This window comes from Scyliorhinus canicula, chromosome 14, assembly GCF_902713615.1.
Source record: "Scyliorhinus canicula chromosome 14, sScyCan1.1, whole genome shotgun sequence".
Taxonomy (NCBI): Eukaryota; Metazoa; Chordata; class Chondrichthyes; order Carcharhiniformes; family Scyliorhinidae; genus Scyliorhinus; species Scyliorhinus canicula.
This window is the reverse complement of record NC_052159.1, coordinates 73,381,291-73,402,196: the sequence shown is the minus strand read 5'-3', so window position 1 is coordinate 73,402,196 and position 20,906 is coordinate 73,381,291. Positions and strand designations below refer to the sequence as shown.

Genomic DNA, 20,906 nt, shown 5'->3' with positions numbered 1-20,906 from the left:
AGCTGGCACAACATGTAATTTCAAGTGTTCCTCAATCAGAACCTTCTCGTAGCCACTGTTGAATTCTCTGGATAGATGTGTTGACCATGCTGGGGGCTCGAGAGGCCTTTGTACCCCCCAGGTGGTCAGGGGCATGGCTAGACAGTGACCTGGCAGTGCCAACCTGGGATGGGGCCTTTGGAATCCCCAGAGCTGAGGATCGCTCATTTTGGGGCGGGTGGGCAGGTCCCTCCTACTTTCGGTGTGCCCTTTCAAAATGGCGCCTCGATCTCTAAGTAGCCAAACCTGCTGGTGTCTTTAGGCCCCACCCTCTAAATGCTGGTGTAAAATGCACTCCCTTCAAAAAAAAAATGACTTTTTCTTGCGATCAAAATCATGGTGACCCACAAAGTGGGAATCGCACTGCTTTTCCCGCCGGAGATGACACTTGGTAAACTTTGGGGAGATTTGCGTCCATTAACTCTGTTTCTCTGGGCATGATCGATTTAATTTTAAAAAAAGGAACAACCCTCTTATCTAAATGGCCCTTTGTCTTTTTTTTCTAGCCCATCAAGGCTGCACTCAGTCACATTTCCTGAACTGTGGAGCTCTGGTGAGCAGAGCTCCTCAGTGCAGGGAGATATTGGGGTGCAATTTATACATAGCGTCCTGATCTTCCAACCCCCCCCCCCCCCCCCCCCCCCCCCCCCCATGGTGACCTCTGAATCCCCCAATGCACCTTCTCACCTAGAAGGGATCGTGCCCCCTCCCACCCACCTCATACAGGCAGGGCGCCCCTGGGCCTGATGGTGGGCAAAATGCCATCTTGGCACACTGGCAGTGCCCCTGCCAGACATGGCAGGGCCTCCTGGGCACCCTGACAGGCCCAGGTGGTACCAGCAGTGCCTGGGTGCCACTCTGCCCAGAAGCCGGGCACCCGGGGCCTCCGATTGCCTTGTAGACACCCCCCCCCACTTCCAAGTGCCGTTCCACCTGATCCCTGTTTGTGGGGATCAGGGCTATGTGGTGCCTGACTGTGCTCTCCTCGGCAAGGCTGGTAGATACCGGATGGTCGTTCGATCCAATGTCAGCGTGGTTAACTCAGTTTTTCAACTCACTTAACCGTGCGAGACTGGGTCCTGCCCATTGTGGGCAGGATTCAGATCCTGAAATCTCGCAAAGTGTTACGACCATTGGGGATCCCAGGATCTACCAGCCACACCCTGTTCCGGTTCCACAGGTCCTGGCCTCTAAATCGAGCCCGCTGTGTACAGATGTTGCCTGACCTGACGAGCATGTCTTCTTATTTCAGATTTCAAGCATCTGAGTTATCCTTTGGAGAGTCATGCTTCTGTACTTTGGCCTGTGTTCAAACCTTTAAAGGGAGTATGTGTGAAATTTGCAGAAAGTGAACAATTGATTAGATTAATCATCTAATCTTGTGGTTTCTGGGCCTATTAGTGATAATGGAACACAAACCAAATTGGATGCACCATACTGCTCAGAAAACAAAAAAATTGATTTGTTCTTTGTAAGAATTTTGTTCTGCAGTTCCACATCTTTCAAATTAGAAAGACCTGTCAAAATTACTTTCCAAACTTTTCGCTTCACAGAAATATTCTCAGAATACAAATTATCACTCTGGGTCAGCTGCATTTGTCATCTCCTTCAGACTTTGAAATGTATTTAAAATGCAGAGGTAATCCAGGCATCGCATAAAATCTGATTGTTTCCTTTCTTGGTTGTAGTCTGTCCAGAATGATGTTGTTGTTGTTATTATTATTATTATTATTATTACTACTTTTATGGACAGCACATGAAACTGGTTTCAATTTGAAAGACCTGTGCAGCATCTGAATTTAATATGAAATCCACCCATTTCCATCTCAGCAGTTCCAGATATAGGTGTATAGATACGGTTTCAGAATTCTATGCTAATCTTAAAAGACTAATCCTATAGCTGTTATAAAATGTCAATGTTAGATTCTGTCTTGGTTACAACTGAAACTCTCCAGTAAAATCTGATCTCTGTTTTTAAAATTGCTATGTGTCCCGGTTTATTATTTTTAATAAGTGGGTTTTAGAATAGTTTATGTTCAATGGTCATGCCAGAGCTAGACATTCTTTGGCAAATAACTCAACGTGACTCCCCAAAGCCTGTCCGCCATCTACAAGGTGCAAGTCAGGTTTGTGATGGAATATCCTCTATTTTCGGCTGGATGGCTGGTTTGTGGTGCATAGCGATGCCAACAGCATGGGTTCAATTCCCCTACTGGCTGAGGTTATTCATGAAGACACTGCCTTCTTAACCTTGCCCTCGTCTGAGGTAGGGTGACCACCACCAGCCAGCTCTCTCTCAAATGGGAAAGAGCAGCCTATGTTAATCTGGGACTTTAATTTTCCTCAATGGAGTGGGCACCAACAACACTAAAACACTAAAGAAAGTCAACATCATCGAGGATAGAGCAGCCTACTTGACCGACATCCCATCTTAAGCATTCATTCCCTCCTTCACTGGTAAACGATGGCAGTAGTGTGTGTTGTATCTACATGAGACGCTGCAGCAACTCGCCAGTTCACCAGAGACGTCTGCCTCCAAAAGTTCAAGAGGAGCAGGGACCATCATCTGCAAGTTCCCTTCCAAGCCCCATAACATCCTCACTTGGGACTATATTGCCATTCCTTCACTGTTGCTGGATCAAAACCTTGAGCCTTTATTCGTAATAGTCTGCAGGTGTAACTATTCCTTATGGACTGCTGCAGTTTGAGAAGGTGACTCATCACCACCTTCTTGAGGGTACTTAAGGTTGGGCAACAAATGCTAACCTTACCAGTGACACACTCGCCCTATGTGACAATTTTGAAAAATAAATGTAAGGAAAATTTGGAATCAAGCCAATCTAGTGGTACTAATATTCCCCCTTGCATAAATTGCATTTAGATAAAAATATAAATTATCTGCATACTTTTTCTTTTGTGTTTAGGGCCTATCGCATCTTCATATACACCATGTCATTCATCGTGATATCAAAGGGCAGAATGTATTGCTGACAGAAAATGCTGAAGTGAAACTGGGTATGTAACTAACAATGGTAACAGGAAGCCTGAAGTTTAAAGTAACTCATCAGTTTTAAACATGTTCCTGAGATAGATAACGCAAGTTCATAAACAATAAGCAGAATAATGTATACATATGCACGATGTTGGATGGAAGGTGCAAAAGTATTAGTCTACTTTCCTTACCACTTGCAATGCAGTTTGTGTTTAGAATGTAGGATCTCTTGATTTCCATTTAATTATGAGTTGCATTCATCAGCAACTGAAACCAGAATTCATCCAAAGTCCCAGACACTGATGGGGTGTACACCTACTGAACCTTTTCACACTCGAACCACAACAGTCCTGATGGCGTAGCTTTCTTGAGTTTCCCCTTAATCGACCAACGAACACACATTATTCTCTAATACAAATACTCAGCTTGCACACATGTCTCACCCGGAATGCCTGGAGTTATACTTCTTACTGCCAAACAGAAAACTGATCTATTGGCGAAATATTTGCTTGCTCCCCTCACGTTTTCTGTGTTCTGAAACGTAAGTTTTGTTCTGAACTGTCTGTTTTCCGCCAACTGATTTTGCTTCAAGGACCCAGCTGTAATTCAGTAACCAATTAGCTGTCTATTTACTTTTTGCTTCAATTTTCGTCTTCATAACAATCTTGGGTCACATGGGAATTTCTTGGAACTTGACGGATGTCATAACCGAGAATTATCCCTCTTTCCAAATACCTGCTTGATTCACTTTTGAATTGAGGGGGAATTTGCACAACAAAATAAAGTGCAAGATTCATCACTCCATGAATGCCTACTCATCCATAATGTATCATTAGTACAAGTGTTGATTGTTAATTAGTCCTCATGATATGCAGGCTATACTGTAATATAATTTCCCACGTGAATGGAATGGAGCTGCTTGCATTTGTATGATAATTTCTGGGGTCGGTCTTCAAATTATCTACCATACCATTGGTAATTCCAGGGAAACAATGTAAATGAACATTTATGTTATTCCTCCATGTATTCTTTGATCGTTTTATTATAGTTAGTGAGATTGGGAAATCAGTTCAGAAATTCAACACTCTGATGCTTATAAATGAGATGAATATGAAGTTTGTGCACAGCTAGCTCACTTTAAGCAAAACGATCCTGCTATTCATTGTCTGTTTTTCTCTGAGGGTCATGAGTCTCTGGAACTCCCTTCCTCAAAAGGCAGTGGGAACAGAATTGTTGAATCTTTATCAAACAGAGATAAATAGATTATTGATTAACAAGGAGGTAAAAGGTTGCCAGTAGTAGGCAGGAATGTGGGGTTGAGGTCACAATCAGCCATGATATTATTGAAAGGTGGAGCAGGATCGAGGGGCTGTGTCCTACTCCTGCTCCTAATTTGTATGTTCATGTTCTAACTATGGTGGTTACGATGTGCCCTAAATCTTTCATTACAGTGGATTTTGGTGTCAGTGCACAATTGGACAGAACTGTTGGTAGAAGAAATACGTTTATTGGGACACCCTACTGGATGGCACCAGAGGTCATTGCTTGTGATGAGAATCCTGACGCAACGTATGATTACAGAGTAAGTTGTGTGTTTTTTTTTGCTTCCGTATTTGGGTCTTCCTCTTTTTGATGTTATGAGACCTATTAAAGATCTACTTTTCTGCGAATGTAATACAAATGATGAGATTGGATCTTCACTTTGTGAAACCACTCTGCTCACATGTAATCTTCTGATTGCTTGCCATTTTAATTCACCACCTGGCTTACATATGAATCTTTGGCCTGCTGGAACAGCTCCTTATCTACCAGTTAGGCACTTTACAGCCTTATGGACTCAACATTGAGTTTAACAATTTCAGGCCAGGAACTTTGGGCGCAATTCTCCGCACTCACGACAGTGCGGAGAATAGCGGGGTTCGTAAATTTTTACGGCCACGCTAGTCTGACGCCCTCCCACTATTCCCCCCCCCCCCCCCCCCCCCCCCACGCCCGACACGAATCGCTGTCGCCGTTTTTTTACGGCCAGCAGCGATTCTCAGCTGGCCGATGGGCCGAAGTCCAAGCCCTTTACGGCTGTTTTTACGAACGGCAAACACACCTGGTCTGGCCGTTCGTAAAAACGGCCGTAAAGTCCCGATTTTGAAAACCATGGCACCGATTGGCACGGCAGTACCACGGGTTTCGCGCAAATGCGCGATGATGTCATCCGCGCATGCGCGGGTTGGAGTCTTCCAATCCACGCATGCGCGGCTGACGTCATGTGACGCGTCAGCCGGCGCAAACTCTGGCAAGCGGGCTTAACGAAATTCATTAAGCCCGCGATGCCGGAGTTCACGGCCGCGGCATACTAGCCCCGACCGGGGACCAGAATCGGTTCCCGGTCGGGGAGGGGGAGGCTGGCGTCAAACCCGCCCGGTTTTGACGCCAGCCTTACGATTTCTCCCTGTCTGGGAGAATCGCGCCGTTTGTCTTTCATTTTGATTGTTTTATTTTTTTAATATGTCACTGTGCATCTTGTTTTGAATATTTTTGTTTTCCGATCGAGCTTTTCATTATTCTGCCATTAACACTTTGCTCACTGTGGGCCAATACTTTAGTTCTTTACTCCAGCCATTACCTCTCCCTGTGCCTTTTGATCCATGGCACATTTGTTATTTACCCTCTACTGCCCTCTACCCTATACAAGACCTTTCATATTGTTCTCTCCCCACACCTTCCATTGGCATGAAACCCAATGCATTTCCACTGTACGTCAGTTTCGAAGAGGAGTCACATTTAGCTTGAAATGTTAACTCTGTTTCTCTCTCTACAGATGCTGAGCATTTCCAGCATTTTGTTTTTTGAGTAAAAATAATTTTTTGCCGCAGAGTTTGCTTACAGATTACTGTTAGCCGAACCCACAACCGAATGCAAAAAAGCTTAAGGGTTTATTTTGTTTTGTTAAAATCAAGCCACCACAGAAATGAAATTAAAGTCATAGCTGCACACGTCATTGATTTTGTCCTTTACTATCCTGACTACTTTGTTACATTGGGATGCAATTCCTTGATTATTGGATATTTCCTAACGTTTTGTTTTCTTAATTGACCATGATTCACATCTGAGCTGGCTTGTCATCTGGGTGTTGGGGGATTTACCACTACCAGGCCCAATCCTGCCTTTTTCAATCCTGTCTGTGTGCACCCAGCCTAATGAAGATTATCTGTATAGCGAGCAGGAGCAAAATGTTTGTTTTTAAAAAATGGGATCCTTGGATACTGACACTAACTGTATTTTATATTTTTCTTGATTAAATGCTTTTTTTCCGCTGAGAAGTCAAAGGGGTATTCCAGACTGACTTTGTCAATGCTGTTTTGGCAACCCTAACCCTAACCCTAACTGACCACATGGAGCTTGCTGCGAATAGCCCATGCTCTCCAGAATTACCCCCAGGGAATAGCATTTTTTTACCCCCACAGATTGGAGGTGATCATGAGTGTTTGTGTGACTGAATTTGTTTTCTTCACAGTTCACTGATGTGTTGTGCTGTCCCATTGTGGGTTGGTTTTAATGTTTATAGCAAAGTGGTGCAACTCATTTACATTGGCTTTTGTCTCAAACTGTGCAGTCAAATACTGTTCCAGATTTTAAAAAAATTCTAAACTCCAAATGTTGGAGAAAAAAGGCTGCACCACCATTTAACAGTAGCTTGTTGATTGAGTAATGAAGTTGAAATGCCATGTACAGTGGTGGCCACTTTTTACTCTTCGTCAGCTATGGTGCAGAGATTTATGCTACCTATCGTGCTAGAAAGTCCGAGGAGAGGCAGTCACAGTTAGATTTCTACTCTACTTCTCGTTGCTTACCTGAGTTGGAGCTGCACATTTCTCGTCCAACCTTCCAACTTGGGCCTGGCGAGAAAAAACCCGAGACAGCAGTGTCGAGGGGAAGTGAAGCCATGTCCTTTTTTTTACAACAGCTATTTCTTCTGTCATGTAGTTATGTTTAAAGGTCCTTGGGTTGGGGGGTGGGTGAGAGTGGGCGATGAGGCAGGATAGTGCAGGAAGGGTGAGGGGAGGTTAGTGGGTGGGGTTCTCGGGGGTTGAGGGGTAATTGTGAGATGGGGGGAAGTTGGTGGGTTGGAGGAAGTTGGGGCTGGGGGGTGTGACAAATGTAGTTGAGGGGTGTAGCGTGGGGATCCAGTGGAGGGGTGGGGGCTGTAGCCGGGGTGTTAAGTGAGAGGTATGTTGTAGTTGGGTGGGATCAGTGGTGGCTAGGGTGGTGTAGTCGGGCGGGTTCAGGGGTGTTCCAAGTATCATTACCTAGAAGTTAGAAGTGCTTTTGTCCTTCTAAACATTTCCTTGGTAACTATTCTGCTAAGCGAGCCTGAATCATCCGAAGCCTCTGATATAAATCGGAGTATCAGTTGGTTCCCAGTGCAGGGTAGTCGTCCATCTGGGGTTTGAACATCCTGGGCAATTGTCGAGCAGTCCTTGTGTGGGGACTTCTGAGAGAACCCCCGGAGTCCAAAGTTTCTGGGCCGGTGTGTTTTCTGGTCCATAAATAACTTAAAATTAAGTAAATTATATTTCTATAATTACTTACTGTTTTTGTTATAAATAAGTGGATGGAGAACAAATCAGTGGAAATTCTGCCGCACTAAAAATCAAAGATAGACATGCAGGTTCTTTTACCAGAGCAACATAAAATTAGATATATAAGAACTTATCCAATAATTTTATTGAACTTATTCCTTTCGAATATCTTTGGTGAGAGGAAGATTATTTTTTAATAGTTATTTTCCTGTCCTTTTCAGATTTGATACTGGGACAGTCACCTGTCTGACTTTGAAATCTACTTTCAAGTGTGACCCAGAAATATTGGGGAATTAAATTCGGCAAACTAAAGCCCAGATTTTAATCGTTGCGTTTTAGACAATTGGCTGCTTGTGGATGAGCTGACCTGCTAGAGGTGGACATTACTTTTAGTTCCACACTGTAAAGTTTTAGTTTGTTTAGCACGAAAACAGCGTAATTGTTTTGAGATGAGGGGCAACCGCGTAATTCTTTATGTTAGTGATGTCACTAACTTGAGAACCCGTCTATTGGGAGGCGATTTAGCATAATTGTAAGATGGCTTGGGTGCTGTTCTAGAATCATCTTGACAAGAAAGTCAACATGCAAAGCACTGATTCCAAAACTTGCTGTTAACCAGATTTGTTCCCAGGCTGGTGAAATCCTAATCCTATTCTTTTAGCTGAAGTTATCCTAGGCGCACCTATCATGGACCCATATATATGGTTTCTCCTGTACATAACATTGCAAATGCACCCCCACCACCATCCTACCCCAATGTATCTTCATCTTTCGACTCTTGCTAGAATCATAGAATTTACGGTGCAGAAGGAAGCCATTCAGCCCATCGAGTCTGCACTGGCTCTTGGAAAGAGCACCCTACTTATGCCCATACCTCCACCCTATCTCAGTAACCCTGCAACGCCATCAAACCTAAGAGCAATTTAGCATGGCCAATCCACCTAACCTGCACATCTTTGGACTGTGGGAGGAAACCGGAGCACCCAGAGGGAACCCACGCAGACACGGGAGAACGTGCAGACTCTGCACAAGCAGTGACCCAAGTGGGAATCGAACTTGGGATCCTGGTGCTGTGAAGCCATAGTGCTAACCACTATGCTACTGTGCTGCCCTTTTCCACAGGCTTTGGACACTGCCCGGTATCTCACCTAAGTGACCATTATTAATTTCTGACTTTATACCCTGCTTACTAGTCAACTCTGAAAGACATCAGTCAAATCTGAAATATGGCTCTGACCCTGTCATGCACTTTATAGAAGACATCACAGCATAGTTATCAGGAGTTGGAGTTTGGACTAAAAATTTCTCCAGCCGGGTGCTTGAGCCATGTAGTGCATCTTCTACAGTTCCACTCGGATTATTCTAACACAGAGAATCAAATCTGGGATCTTCTAGTCTGATTGGTTCAAAACTGTTAACTTTCTTATAAAAATACTCTTTGACTTTTTACTGTTTTTCTTTTCATGGGGGGAAAGAGAAGAGGAAAGATAACTCTCCGTCACCTGATTCATGAAGCATTATGAATTTCTTGTGGTGCTTTGTTACATACATTGCTAATTTTTTAGGAAATTAAAATCAAAGCATACACATTGTTCCAGAACTGACACCCATCTGCTGTATTTTGTCGTGGATTTGTTTTAAGGAAGGAAAGGGATGCTTTCCCATTTTTAATTGACGCTTGGGAACCTTTAAATGGTGCTAGAGCTCTGTTTTCTTCTTTCAAATGAACATCTGAGATTCAATTTCTTACTGTAAGCCTGGGCACTGATGACAAAAAAGGATGTCAAGTATCATGCAGGAAAGGAAGCTTGATCACAAAATTGAGTTATTTCTAATTCAAAACTAATGGAGAGAAAAGCTTACATCGAAGGTGATGAATCTGTTTCCCTGAAGCTTAGTTTAAACAAATGACATGTTAATTGCAAAGCAGTTCAAAAGAATTTGTATTTTGGATTTAAATATATTAATTTATGCACTTAAATGTGGCTAGTGGTTAATTATTAGAACAGATGATCTATGCCGACACTTTAGGACAGTATTTGAGGTAATACTCCATGATTTGATTTGTCACTATTTACTTGATCAAGCGGTTCAGATGGATTCTAAAGGTTGTTTCCCCTATTTGAACAGCAGAGTTTGTCTGGTATCCTGACCAATCTTGTTACCTCAGCCAGCACCATAAATTAACAGATTAATTGGTTTAATCTCATGGTTTGTAGAATTGTGTGAGAATTGTCTACTCTAACGATCAACGCTCTTTGAGCATTTAGGGTATTTCTGAGTGATCAGTCACTATATAAATGCAAGTACGTTCTTGGCGGTGGACTCATATTGTTGTGTCTTTGCCTATTGTGGTATATTTAATTTCTGTTTGATATTAGACTGTATAGAGCAAGCAGAGTTACGGTTGTGTTGTGATTTGTTTCTTTTCTTTTAACTATAATTGAACCTGACTAACTACATAGTTTGTTGATGAATGCGTAAGTTGTTTATGCAGTTCAGGTTCATGTTTAGGAGGAAATCGGATACCTCGACCAAGTTAACACATTCTCTTTTTGTTGGTTGGTTGAAAGCTCTTTACTAGTACTGAATGTTGATATCAAAATTCCATGCACCACAGCCGTGTTGCCAAAGTAGATGCTATGGCCGGAATTCCCCAACCATTCCCTTGCGGTGGGATTCTCTGATCCTCCTGGCAGCGCACCCCAGCACATGGGTTTCCCGGCAGGGGGGGGGTTGCTTTAATGGGAATTCTCATTGACTGCGGCGTAAGCAGTGATTCGCGCTGCCAGCAAACGGCTCATTGCCTCCTGCATGTTTCGCGTTTCAGTGCATTGAACCGTACTTTTGTCTTTTCCCATCTATTTGTCCATTTCACTGACGTGTCTTCCAGTATTTTTTCCCACAGTTTGTCATGCTTCTAACTTGATGCTATCCACAGACTTTGCAACCATTCTCATGCTTTATGTACAAACCTTTGAAGTAAATAGAAATCAAAAAACCCCTGGGCCACACCACTCTTCAAAAGACTTAATCACTTTTGTTTTTGTATTTATGTATTTATGCAATTAATATATACCTCCTGATTTATATTTGTAATTCCAATTTTCCTTGGTTATTAATTTTGTGTATAGCAGAATGGAATCGCGTTCTGCAATCACCAAATGACTATATAATTAAAAGCTGAATAAGTTGTTAATTTCTTGTTTTCTTGCAGAGTGACTTGTGGTCATTAGGGATCACAGCTATTGAAATGGCAGAAGGAGCACCTCGTAAGTAATGTGATAAAATGTGTAAGTTATATTTAAGTGGGCAAATGTGTGATTAAATAGCTATGATTCATGAGAGACTAAGATTTAAATTCAGTCAAAATGATGGGATGAAATTGTCATCCTCGGGCTGAGACTACTAAATTAAGTGAGTTTGCGGAGCCTCACAAAACAACTTATGATTTTCCATGAATCAGCTGTAAATGGGCAAGCAGATGCCAGGCTAGGACAGCGTAAGGTTGGGGTTGAGGCACATTGTTAGACATTGTAGGACCAGCACATTCGCTGTCTAGCTGGCCTATGCAACTTGCCTTGGAGCACTAAGTATTGACCTTAATTGCATAAAATGGAAGTGTGTTCCATTCCTAATAGACTGAAATTATTATATCAAATATAGGAAATGATTCAGTGGTTGCAAGGGTTAAACTCTTACTAATTCTTTTCAAATGTTGCAGCTTGACCAACTTAGTGTAGAGGGAAATTGCATTAATGTCACGTCTATTTAATAGGGCAGAGGTAGTCTGGGAAAAATGAAGTTGATCAATATGCACTGAACCTCAGAATTTTGTTCAGATACAGTTATCCTCAATAAACCACAGTAATAAATGGATCTACAAAGGGTGAGAGGAATTGAGCAAGGGAAAGAAAGTTGACCCTGAAGGATAGGATGTTCCAGTGAGGAAAAATACAGAGGTTCTGGAAGCATGTTTAAAAATGTGATCAGACGGGCAGAGAAATAGAATGACTAATCAAAAACCTTTGAGACATGAAAAGCTTAAAGAATGCAGTAGAAATGACCTGATGATGAAGAGAAACAGTCAAAGAACTTTGATGCTACCTTAAAGTATTCAGTTGAAGGCTTAAAACTTGTGTCATGCATTCATGGAAATAAACATGCAGATTTACATGCAGACATCAACATAGCCAAACAGAGATTCCAGACAGGATTAAAAGGCCTCAATATGAACAAATCTACAGAGACTAATGACATCTCTTCCCAGAGTTTGCAAAGAACATTGGGATGAAATTTGTTAAGTGCTGCCGATAATGAATACATCACTGAATACTGCAGAGGTCCCACTAGATAGAAAAGAAGTTTTTTCGAAAAGTAGGGCAAATCTAATTTGGGCAAGTACATCAGTCTAACTTCAGAAACTAGTCAGATAATGGAACAAATTACAAACAACTTGTAGATTTTTAGTAAAACATTTTTTTGGTTGTTCATGGGAAATAGTCCAACCCGACTTGGTGTTGAGTACGTGCTGGTGAGTTGCTTCTGAAAGACTGCTCCTGAAATTCACCCCTGAAACAAAGAGAAGTGGGAACTCTGGGTAAAAACCTGGGGCTTGGATTTTTCGGCCCCACCAGAAGTGGGCATCATTGTGTGCGGGGTGGGAAAATTTGTAGAGCGGGCAAAAGTAACCTGACAGTTGGCCACTTCCTGTATTTTCCCATTCCGCCCGTAATAATGCCTGCTGCTGGCGGGGCTGGAAAATTCCAGGCATGGTTTTTGATAAAGAATTGGTTGATGGAAAGGAGGCATCAGGTACCTGTTAGGAGACAGATGGCAGGGTGGCAGACAGTAGGAAGCACTCAGAGGAGTGTGCTACAGGTATCAGTGCTGGGGCTTACTGTTTGTGAATGAGACTGAAAATAAATTTGCAGATAAACTGAGGAAGGATTGCTGGGAGGTTGGGGGGGCAGGGCGGGGCGGGGAGGGGGTGGTGGAAGAGGTTTGTTTGTGTGGGGTGTGGTGGACTGAGGAGCACAATAAGTAGGTACATTTGGTCCTGTGGAAATACCAAAAAATGAAGTGGAAAGGGATTGGAGTGTTAAGATCAGCTCTAGAGACTGCAATCACCATGCTACAGCCATAAACAGAACAAATAAAATGTTATATTGATAGGTCAATTAAAATAAGAAAATGTTACTTTAAAATTGGACAGACCATATCTTAGTTGAAAGCTGATATAGTTTTGATCACTTCGGTTATAAGGAGGACATTTAAACTGGTGTATGAAAGGGACAATAATTAGTCTGAATCATAGCAGCAACTGATTAAGTTATAAGGAAAGGCAGAAAAAGAGATCCACAGTCTTGAGGCAGGTCATTCAGAAGTGGACATCATTGCATTATGTAAGATACTAAAGAGCACATATAAGATAAATCTGATCATCTTACTCAAAAGTAAAGCATGACACTAGAGAAAAGGGTTGTCTGTTAAAATTGATGAAAGGGAAATTTAAGACAAATATCCGGAAGAATGGCCATCACCTGGTTTTCTGGCACTTTAGTGGAATAAAAAAATCTTGGAGGAAAAATGCTGGAGGATTGACTACCCTCCAGCACTGGTCTGCCCAGTAGTCACTGTGATATTGTAAGAGTGATTCATGTGATTAATTGCACATGCACATAATTTCTTCTCTTTGGTGCAGATCAATAAAGTATTAATAGAAGCAAAATACACACTGGAAAGGGAACCCGCGGGGGGGGGGGGGGGGGGGGGGGGGAGAGATTCCCCAACAGCAAAAGGGGAAGCGGGAAAGGGAGGGCACTGCCCATTGCAACTATCTATTGTGCAATGAAGGGCCTAGGGTAGGGCCCTCAAACAATGAGGGGGGAGGAGGGGGGGAGAGAACGGTGACACCGAAACAAAAAGGAAATTGATATGTATAGTGAAATTGGCACAGTTATCCTTATTGCTTGCATAATGTACAATATGTAAAAACTTCAATAAAAATATTTCAATGTAACAAAAAAGGGGGACGGGGCGTTACGGAGTTGTTTTGGGGGCTACTCCCAATGCTATTGCAAATTGTATCTGGTCTGTGCAGGTTTGTTTATTTTGTTTTGTATAAATTAAAAACTTTAATTAAAACATGAAAAAAAAGCAAAATACAGCGGATGCTAGAAATCTGGAAGAGGAGGAGTCATTTCCGATTCTAAAGTTTAAAAAAAATTAATCTTTATATTCGCCTCATTTTCAACATTTTCATCAATAAACAACCAAACGAAAAACAAACAAACAAATACAAGAGCAAATACCCCGCGCCAAGCCATGTCACAGGATGGAGAAGAAGCTAACCTCCACCCCACAGGACCCGCCTCTAGGCAATCAGTGAGGCACTAGTCCCGAGATGATCCAGAAAAACCTCCCTCCAACAAACCCCTCGCATTCCATGTAACTATCCTAACCGGAGATCTCTCAACCCCCCCCCCCCCCTCTCTCTCTCTCTCTCCTATCCACCATCCTCATAATTCCAGGCTCTGCCCACTGGGCTTGGCCCGCCCCGTCCTTTTGTTGCCATCGAGCCACCCCCCCTTCCAGAATCCTCCCATCCACTTCCTCTCAAAAACACCTCACCCAGTATTGGTCCCCTCCGCCCAACTTTTCAAACTTCCGAGGCCATCAAAACCTTTTCTACCAGGCTCTGATGGCCGCAGCCCTTGCCCCCACTACACTGCCGTTCATTGGCCAGCTTGAACTAACCAGCGTGGGCCCCAGACCAGGCCTCATCTCACCCCTCCACCCTCCGCACGGTCTCAGGAAAACAAATAAATCCCTTTCAACACACAACCCCAGTGTAAATACACAAACCCCAAAGAACCATCATTGCAAAAGAAAATCCCAATTATTACCTGGTCCAAATAGGCAACTTCAACTCATTTTGCGCCTATAACATGCAGTGAAAAATAGAGCTACATACACTCCTCCACTCCCCTCCCTCAGTCCAAGACCAATCCTCAGTCTCATTTCTCACTTCTGTCCAAGTCCTTCTGTCTTCACAAACGCTTCGGCTGCTTCCACCGTCTCGAAATAAGTGTTTGGAGTTGTAGGTCCCCTCAACTTAGCTGGGTACACTACGCCGAACTGCACCCTGCTGTTATACAGTGCCATCTTCACTGAATTAATTATACAGTGCCGTCTTCACGGAATTAATTTATGAAAAAAGTAAGTGAATGGTATGTCCCACTTGATATGAAAATCTAATCTTATCAGATCACATTACTAGTTCAAGATGAAACTATAATTGTTTATTTTCCTATTGTGGAATGTGGATTACCTGCTGTGCTTAAAATTATATTTTTAAAACAAGTTTTGATATTACTATCATGCTACACTAGTTAGCTTCCCAAATCCCATTGGCATGTGGCTTCTTTGAAATTTTCTTGAGCACATAATTTATCATTTAAATGCCAAACCACTTGCGACCTGGAGAAAATGAGTTGATATCATTTTGGGGAAAAACATATTTTAATAGAATGAGACCAACTTAAATGCACAAAGATTTGTTCTAAGTGAGACTCGAGGGACATTCTACCAGCAAGGAGTGATTCCTGAATTAATTTCACACAATGTACGCTGGCTAATTCAAATTCAGTTCCAGCATGAGATTGCTTTCTCCCCAGTTCTCTTCCCCCCCCCCCCCTCCCCCCCACACACACACACACAGAAGTTGATTAAGAGAGGTGATATAAGAAAATATAACTGTGTGATGCTAAGGATTTACATCATAGAAATAGTGATTGTTACCCTAAAATGTAGCTCGAGATTCTCCATTAAATTCCACTCCGATCAGAAATCCCGATTGGGATGAGAATGGAGTGTCCCCGAAAAACCGGTTTGGTGATGGGCAGCAAGAGCGTCATCTTACGATCCCCCATCGTCGGCAGCAGCGCACTACCCACTAGTGAAAGGCATTTCTCAGTGCAATTGAATGGGAATTTTACATTTCAAAGGCTGTCAAGAGATTTGAAGCCCATTATTCCCGGGGTTTTGGGTGGGGGGCACAAGATTAGCATTGTGGGGGGGGGGGGGGGCTTCCTGCCAGACCTCGGGATTGGGTTGTCTGCTCAACCCAATACCGGCCCGATACCGGGATTCTAACGGAATCTGGCAATTTGCATGGCTAAGAAGTGAGACTCGCACCCGGGCCATGCTCCCAACGCCAGCGGAGACCAATCCCGATTCTCCGCTGGCGGAAGAACTTGGACTCCTGAATGGAGAATCCCAGTCGTATTCTCATTTTAACTTCTGGGTGAAAATTTATGCCTATATTTGACTTGCACGGTAGGTTAGAGGAAAGAAGAGTGGATGGAGAATCAACAGATGAACCTCAAATTATTTAAGTTTCATGAAGTGAATCATGAATTTAAATTTTGCTTTGGCTAATTTATGTTTCTTTGAAGTATTATAGTTTATACAACTCTTGTTTGTATTTCTACTTTTAGCCCTCTGTGACATGCACCCAATGAGAGCACTCTTCCTCATTCCCAGGAATCCACCCCCACGACTGAAGTCTAAGAAATGGTTAGTACACTTGTGTCAGTGGATAAAGTTCAAACAAGTTAATTGCTTAATTCAGTTCTTTAACTTTTCACCGATTGATAATTTCTCGCAGATGGTTAAATTGTATTTTCAAACTGCAGATAAAAGGCTGCTGTGAATGAGAGTGAAATCAGCATGAGTGCAAAAGACTGGCTTGATTACTTCATGACCGGCCGAACTTTAATTTACATTTACGTAGCAGTTGTTTAATTTTTAGGACATGGTAAAAGGAGATTTTTTCATTCCAATCCAGTGCTCCTCCACCCATTGTTTTGTCCATTCTGTTTCCAAGTGTAAGGTTCTTAAAATTTTTGTGTTTTGATTTCTAATTGATTAGTATTTCTCTACATGCAAAATCATTTAAAATGTATACTCCTATTATTAGCGGTTTTATGAATCATGTCACAATTTTCTTTGTGGTAGGCTGCCCAAATCCCAACGGGAACTTGGAGCGAGCTGCCACAATGGTTTGCAATTTTGTGTAGTATGAGAAGTTGCCTGAAATCAAGTTAAGTAAATCCCAGATCACTTGTGATGTGTTTAAATAGAAAATTTAAAGAGTTATTAAAATGAAGTGAAAAAGGAAAAATATTACAGATCCAAGAACACCTTTACACAGTTAATAGTAATTTACAAAGATTTCCTGGAAGATATTGGATTAAATAAACTCGGGAGACAAAACCCATTTTGATGGCAACAGCCGTTCTAGATTTTCTAATCCATAAAGGTTTCCAGCTACGTCACCACACAATTCGCTGCTGCTCTTGGGGAAAACCTTACACAATAAGTTGGCATTTGATATGATAAATTTATCTTTCAAAGAACCTTTTGTGACAAATGGAGGATTTTTTTTCAGGAATATTGGTGTCTAAATGTTAGGACAATTTAAGGGTTGAAAGCTTGGGATTATAGTGTGTTTGACTGAAGTGGACATGTTTTTTAAAAGAATTTTGTAAAGGCCCGGGAGCTGCTAGGAGCCAGAATGTGAAATTGACCATAGGAATGTGGTTCTTCAGTCTGAGTTGACTGGGGGAAGTCCCTGCAGAGTTAGTGTACTTTCAGTCCGCATAGTTAATTTTTTCCTTTAGCTTGGGCAGATGAGGTCATTGCTGGGTGGAGTCGAGGAATGCAGAGGCTGAGTTTTGGTGAAGGCTTTGAAGAGAGAAAAGGTGAAGTCTGATCTGTCTGACACCGAGTCCACAATATTCTCACAGTAGGATAGTCATTAAAGAATTGAATTGAAGAATTTATAGCAGAGCAGTCTTGTCTGGGGACAAGGATGAAGCTGAAACACGCCAGGTGAACCAACTTTTTGAAGATATTCAGCCAGAGTCTGGAGGGGTTCTGTCAAGAGCCAAATCTGTTTTATAAAGCAAATATTAATCTACTGCATACTGATTTTAAGATAGATTGAGAACTATATGTTTCTTTTCATGTTGTTTAATGAGAATTTGAGTAGGACTGTTTAAGGGGTAACTGTAACTGTTGTATTCAGCTGTGAAGTTAAAACATTTAATATTGTATTCATAATAAAATTTTGTTCTAAAAATACCGAAGCCCTATTTCTTCATGCAATCACTCCTGGAGTGAATCATTCTTTCCGTATTGTCTTACAAATAAACTAAAATATTGGGGTTTCGGTCCAGTATCCTAGCTGCTGTTGGGGTCTGGCCTGGGATCATAATACTTTCATGAAATACATACTTTTTATGAAAGAAAATAGTGTTGAAAGTTAATTCTGCTCTTTTCATTTAAAACATGTGATGTTGATTCTTTTTCACATGCAAAATTTGAATTTATCAGCCTTAAATTAAGTTTTCCTTTCACAACCCATAAATATATAATTGGGCTAAATACTATAAATTGTATACTCTGTCCCTATACTTGTGTTGTTGCAAATTTGACCAATTTGCAAGACCATCCTGACTTACAACAGTATCACCATCCTTCACGGCCGCTCGATTAAAAACCTGAGTGAGCTCCGTTCTTAACTGCTCTGTAAATGTACCTGCAACACATGGGCTGCAGGGGGCCAAGAAGCTGGCTCACCATCACCACCTCAACGGCAATTGCGGGTGGACAGTTATTGCTGCCTGGCAAGCAATGTTCACACCCGATGGATGATTTTTAAAAAATTGTAAGTTTGATGATTGAATCATTTATGTTCGTGAGAATCAGTAGCATTCCATGCATCAACCTCTGCAACTATCAGATCGATCCCTTCAATTTCCCCCAACTCTCCATTTGGATGTTGATCTAAATCCTACGTTAACTCCTCTCTCATGAACTTTAATGCTTTTGACCATGTCATAGGTTTTCAGGAAATCCAAATTAACTAATTATCAGGAGTTCCATTCTTCATTATATTAACTGAGGAGAGATACAGTTAATTGAACAAAACACAAGGCAGTCCTGTAAATGGGCAGGTTTTCTGATGGCTCACATTCAAAAATGTTATCAGCAAATAACCTCTGACGAAGGTAGGGCTTGCATACTTGCTTTCTTGGCCCAATGTTTTAGCAACTCGCAACCACTTGATTGCCTCCATATTCTTGACCTATACGCTAATCACAATGTTTGCAGCACACAAGGTGGCCATTTGGCTGAACATGTATGCAATGGCTCTCTGCAAGAGCAGCTCAGCTAGTCCCTTACCCTTGCCCCATAGCCCTGCAATATATTTTCTTTTCAGATAATTGCTGAATTCCTTTTTAAAATTCATGATTGCATCTACGTCACCACACTCTTGGATTTAGATCCTAACCACAGCGATGTAAAAATGTTTTTTTTCTCACGTTGCCTTTCATTCTTTTGCCATGCGCCTTAAATCAGTGTCCACTGGTTCTTGGCCTTCTGCCATTGAAGACAGTTTCTCCCGCAAGACAGACCTCATTCAATACCTCTCAACATTTTCTTTTTCTTAACCTTTTTATTCTCCTCATTTTCAACATTTTTATCAATAAACAACCAAAGAAAAAACAAACATAAACAAATACATTACCAAACAGCATGGTGGTTAGCACAATTGCTTCACAGCTCCAGGGTCCCAGGCTCGATTCCCGACTTGGTTCACTGTCTGTGCGGAGTGTGCACGTTCTCCCCGTGTGTGCGTGGGTTTCTTCCGGGTGCTCCGGTTTCCTCCCACAGTCCAAAGATGTGCAGGTTAGGTGGATTGGCCATGCCAAATTGCCCTTGGTGTTCAAAATTGCCCTGAGTGTTGGGTGGGGTTACTGGGTTAGGGGTTGGGTGGAGATGTCGGCTTGGGCAGTGTGCTCTTTCAAAGAACTGGTGCAGACTCAATGGGCCGAATGGCCTCCTTCTGCACTGTAAATTCTACGACTATGATAAACCCCACATACAAACTGCACCCCCCCCCACCGCTCAATATGCAGACTAAAACATCCACCCGTACATCCCGCTCCATCCCTGCGCTCCCCCCCACTCTCTCCCCGCTCCATCCCTGTGCCCCCCCCCACTCTCTCCCCGCTCCATCCCTGCCCTCCCCCCACTCACCCCGCTCCATCCCTGCCCTCCCCCCCCCACTCTCCCCGCTCCATCCCTGCTCTCCCCCCCACTCTCCCCGCTCCATCCCTGCCCCCCCCACTCTCTCCCCGCTCCATCCCTGCGCTCCCCCCCCCACTCTCCCCGCTCCATCCCTGCACTCCCCCCCCCCCCCCCCCCCCCCCACTCTCCCCGCTCCATCCCTGCGCTCCCCCCCCCCCACATGTTCAATGGCAACCAATTCTCGGAAGTGTATAATAAACAGCCCCCATGAATTGTGAAACCCTTCCTTCATCCCCTTCAGCTGAGCTTCACCTTCCCGAAATAGCTCCCCCCGCCCGCCCCGCTCTGCCAAGACGTATCACAGGATGGAGAAGCTAACCTCCACCCCAACAGGACTCGCCTCCGGGCAATCAGCGAGGCAAAGAGTAACATCTTACCCACACCCGCCTACTGCTCGAGCCGGTCCGACACCCGAAAAAAACTTCTAGGGGCCCTGGTTCCAAGTTCACGAACACTAACCCCGAGCTGATGCTGAAAAACCTCCATCCAACAAACCCCTCACATTCCACGTAACTATCCTAACCAGGGGTCTCTCACCTCACCCCCTCCCCCCCTCCCCTCTTGTCCACTATCCTCATAATTCCAGATAGCCAATGTGGAGGCCCCTGCCCAGGCCTCACTCCCCCCCCCCTCCCACTCCCACTCCCCCTGCCAGGTCTCAGGAAAACAAAGAAAAAAAACAAACCCCAAAGAACTATCATTGTAAAAGAAAATCCCGACTCTTACCTTGTCCAAATAGGAAAGTTCAACTCATTTAGCACATATAACAACATGCAGTGAAAAATAGAGCTACATTCACTCCTCCATCCCCTACCCTCAGTCCAAGACCAATCCTTAGTCCCATTTCTCTCTTCTGACCCAGTCCTTCTGCCATCACAAATGCCACCGCCACTTCCACCGTCTTGAAATAAAAGTCTTTGGCGTTGTAGGTTGCCCTCAAATTAGCTGGGTACACTATGCCGATCCGCACCCTGCTGTCATACAGTGCCGTCTTCACTCAGCCGAAGGCCGCCCATCTCCTCGCCAACTCCACAGTAAAGTCCTGGTATATACGTATACCAGCTCCAGCCCACTGCACCACCTGCTTCTGCTTTGCCAACACAGGGCCTTCACCTTCACGCGGTACCTACAGAAAC

The 20,906-nt window shown here is 43.1% G+C and overlaps 1 protein-coding gene across 11 annotated transcripts in view; it reads left to right on the top strand.

The window, feature by feature from the left end:
• The window catches only part of LOC119977609 (mitogen-activated protein kinase kinase kinase kinase 4), a 399,419-nt gene that overhangs the window by 240,298 nt on the left and 138,215 nt on the right, over positions 1 to 20,906 (top strand). For 9 of the 11 annotated variants that reach the window (XM_038818739.1, XM_038818736.1, XM_038818742.1 and 6 more), the window contains exons 6-9: positions 2,964 to 3,054; positions 4,483 to 4,613; positions 10,826 to 10,880; positions 16,110 to 16,188. In XM_038818739.1, coding sequence (XP_038674667.1) covers positions 2,964 to 3,054; positions 4,483 to 4,613; positions 10,826 to 10,880; positions 16,110 to 16,188 — 356 coding nt within the window. Of the gene's footprint in view, positions 1 to 2,963; positions 3,055 to 4,482; positions 4,614 to 10,825; positions 10,881 to 16,109; positions 16,189 to 20,906 lie in introns of those variants that run through there. The other 2 variants (XR_005463235.1, XM_038818740.1) reach the window with 2 other exon arrangements.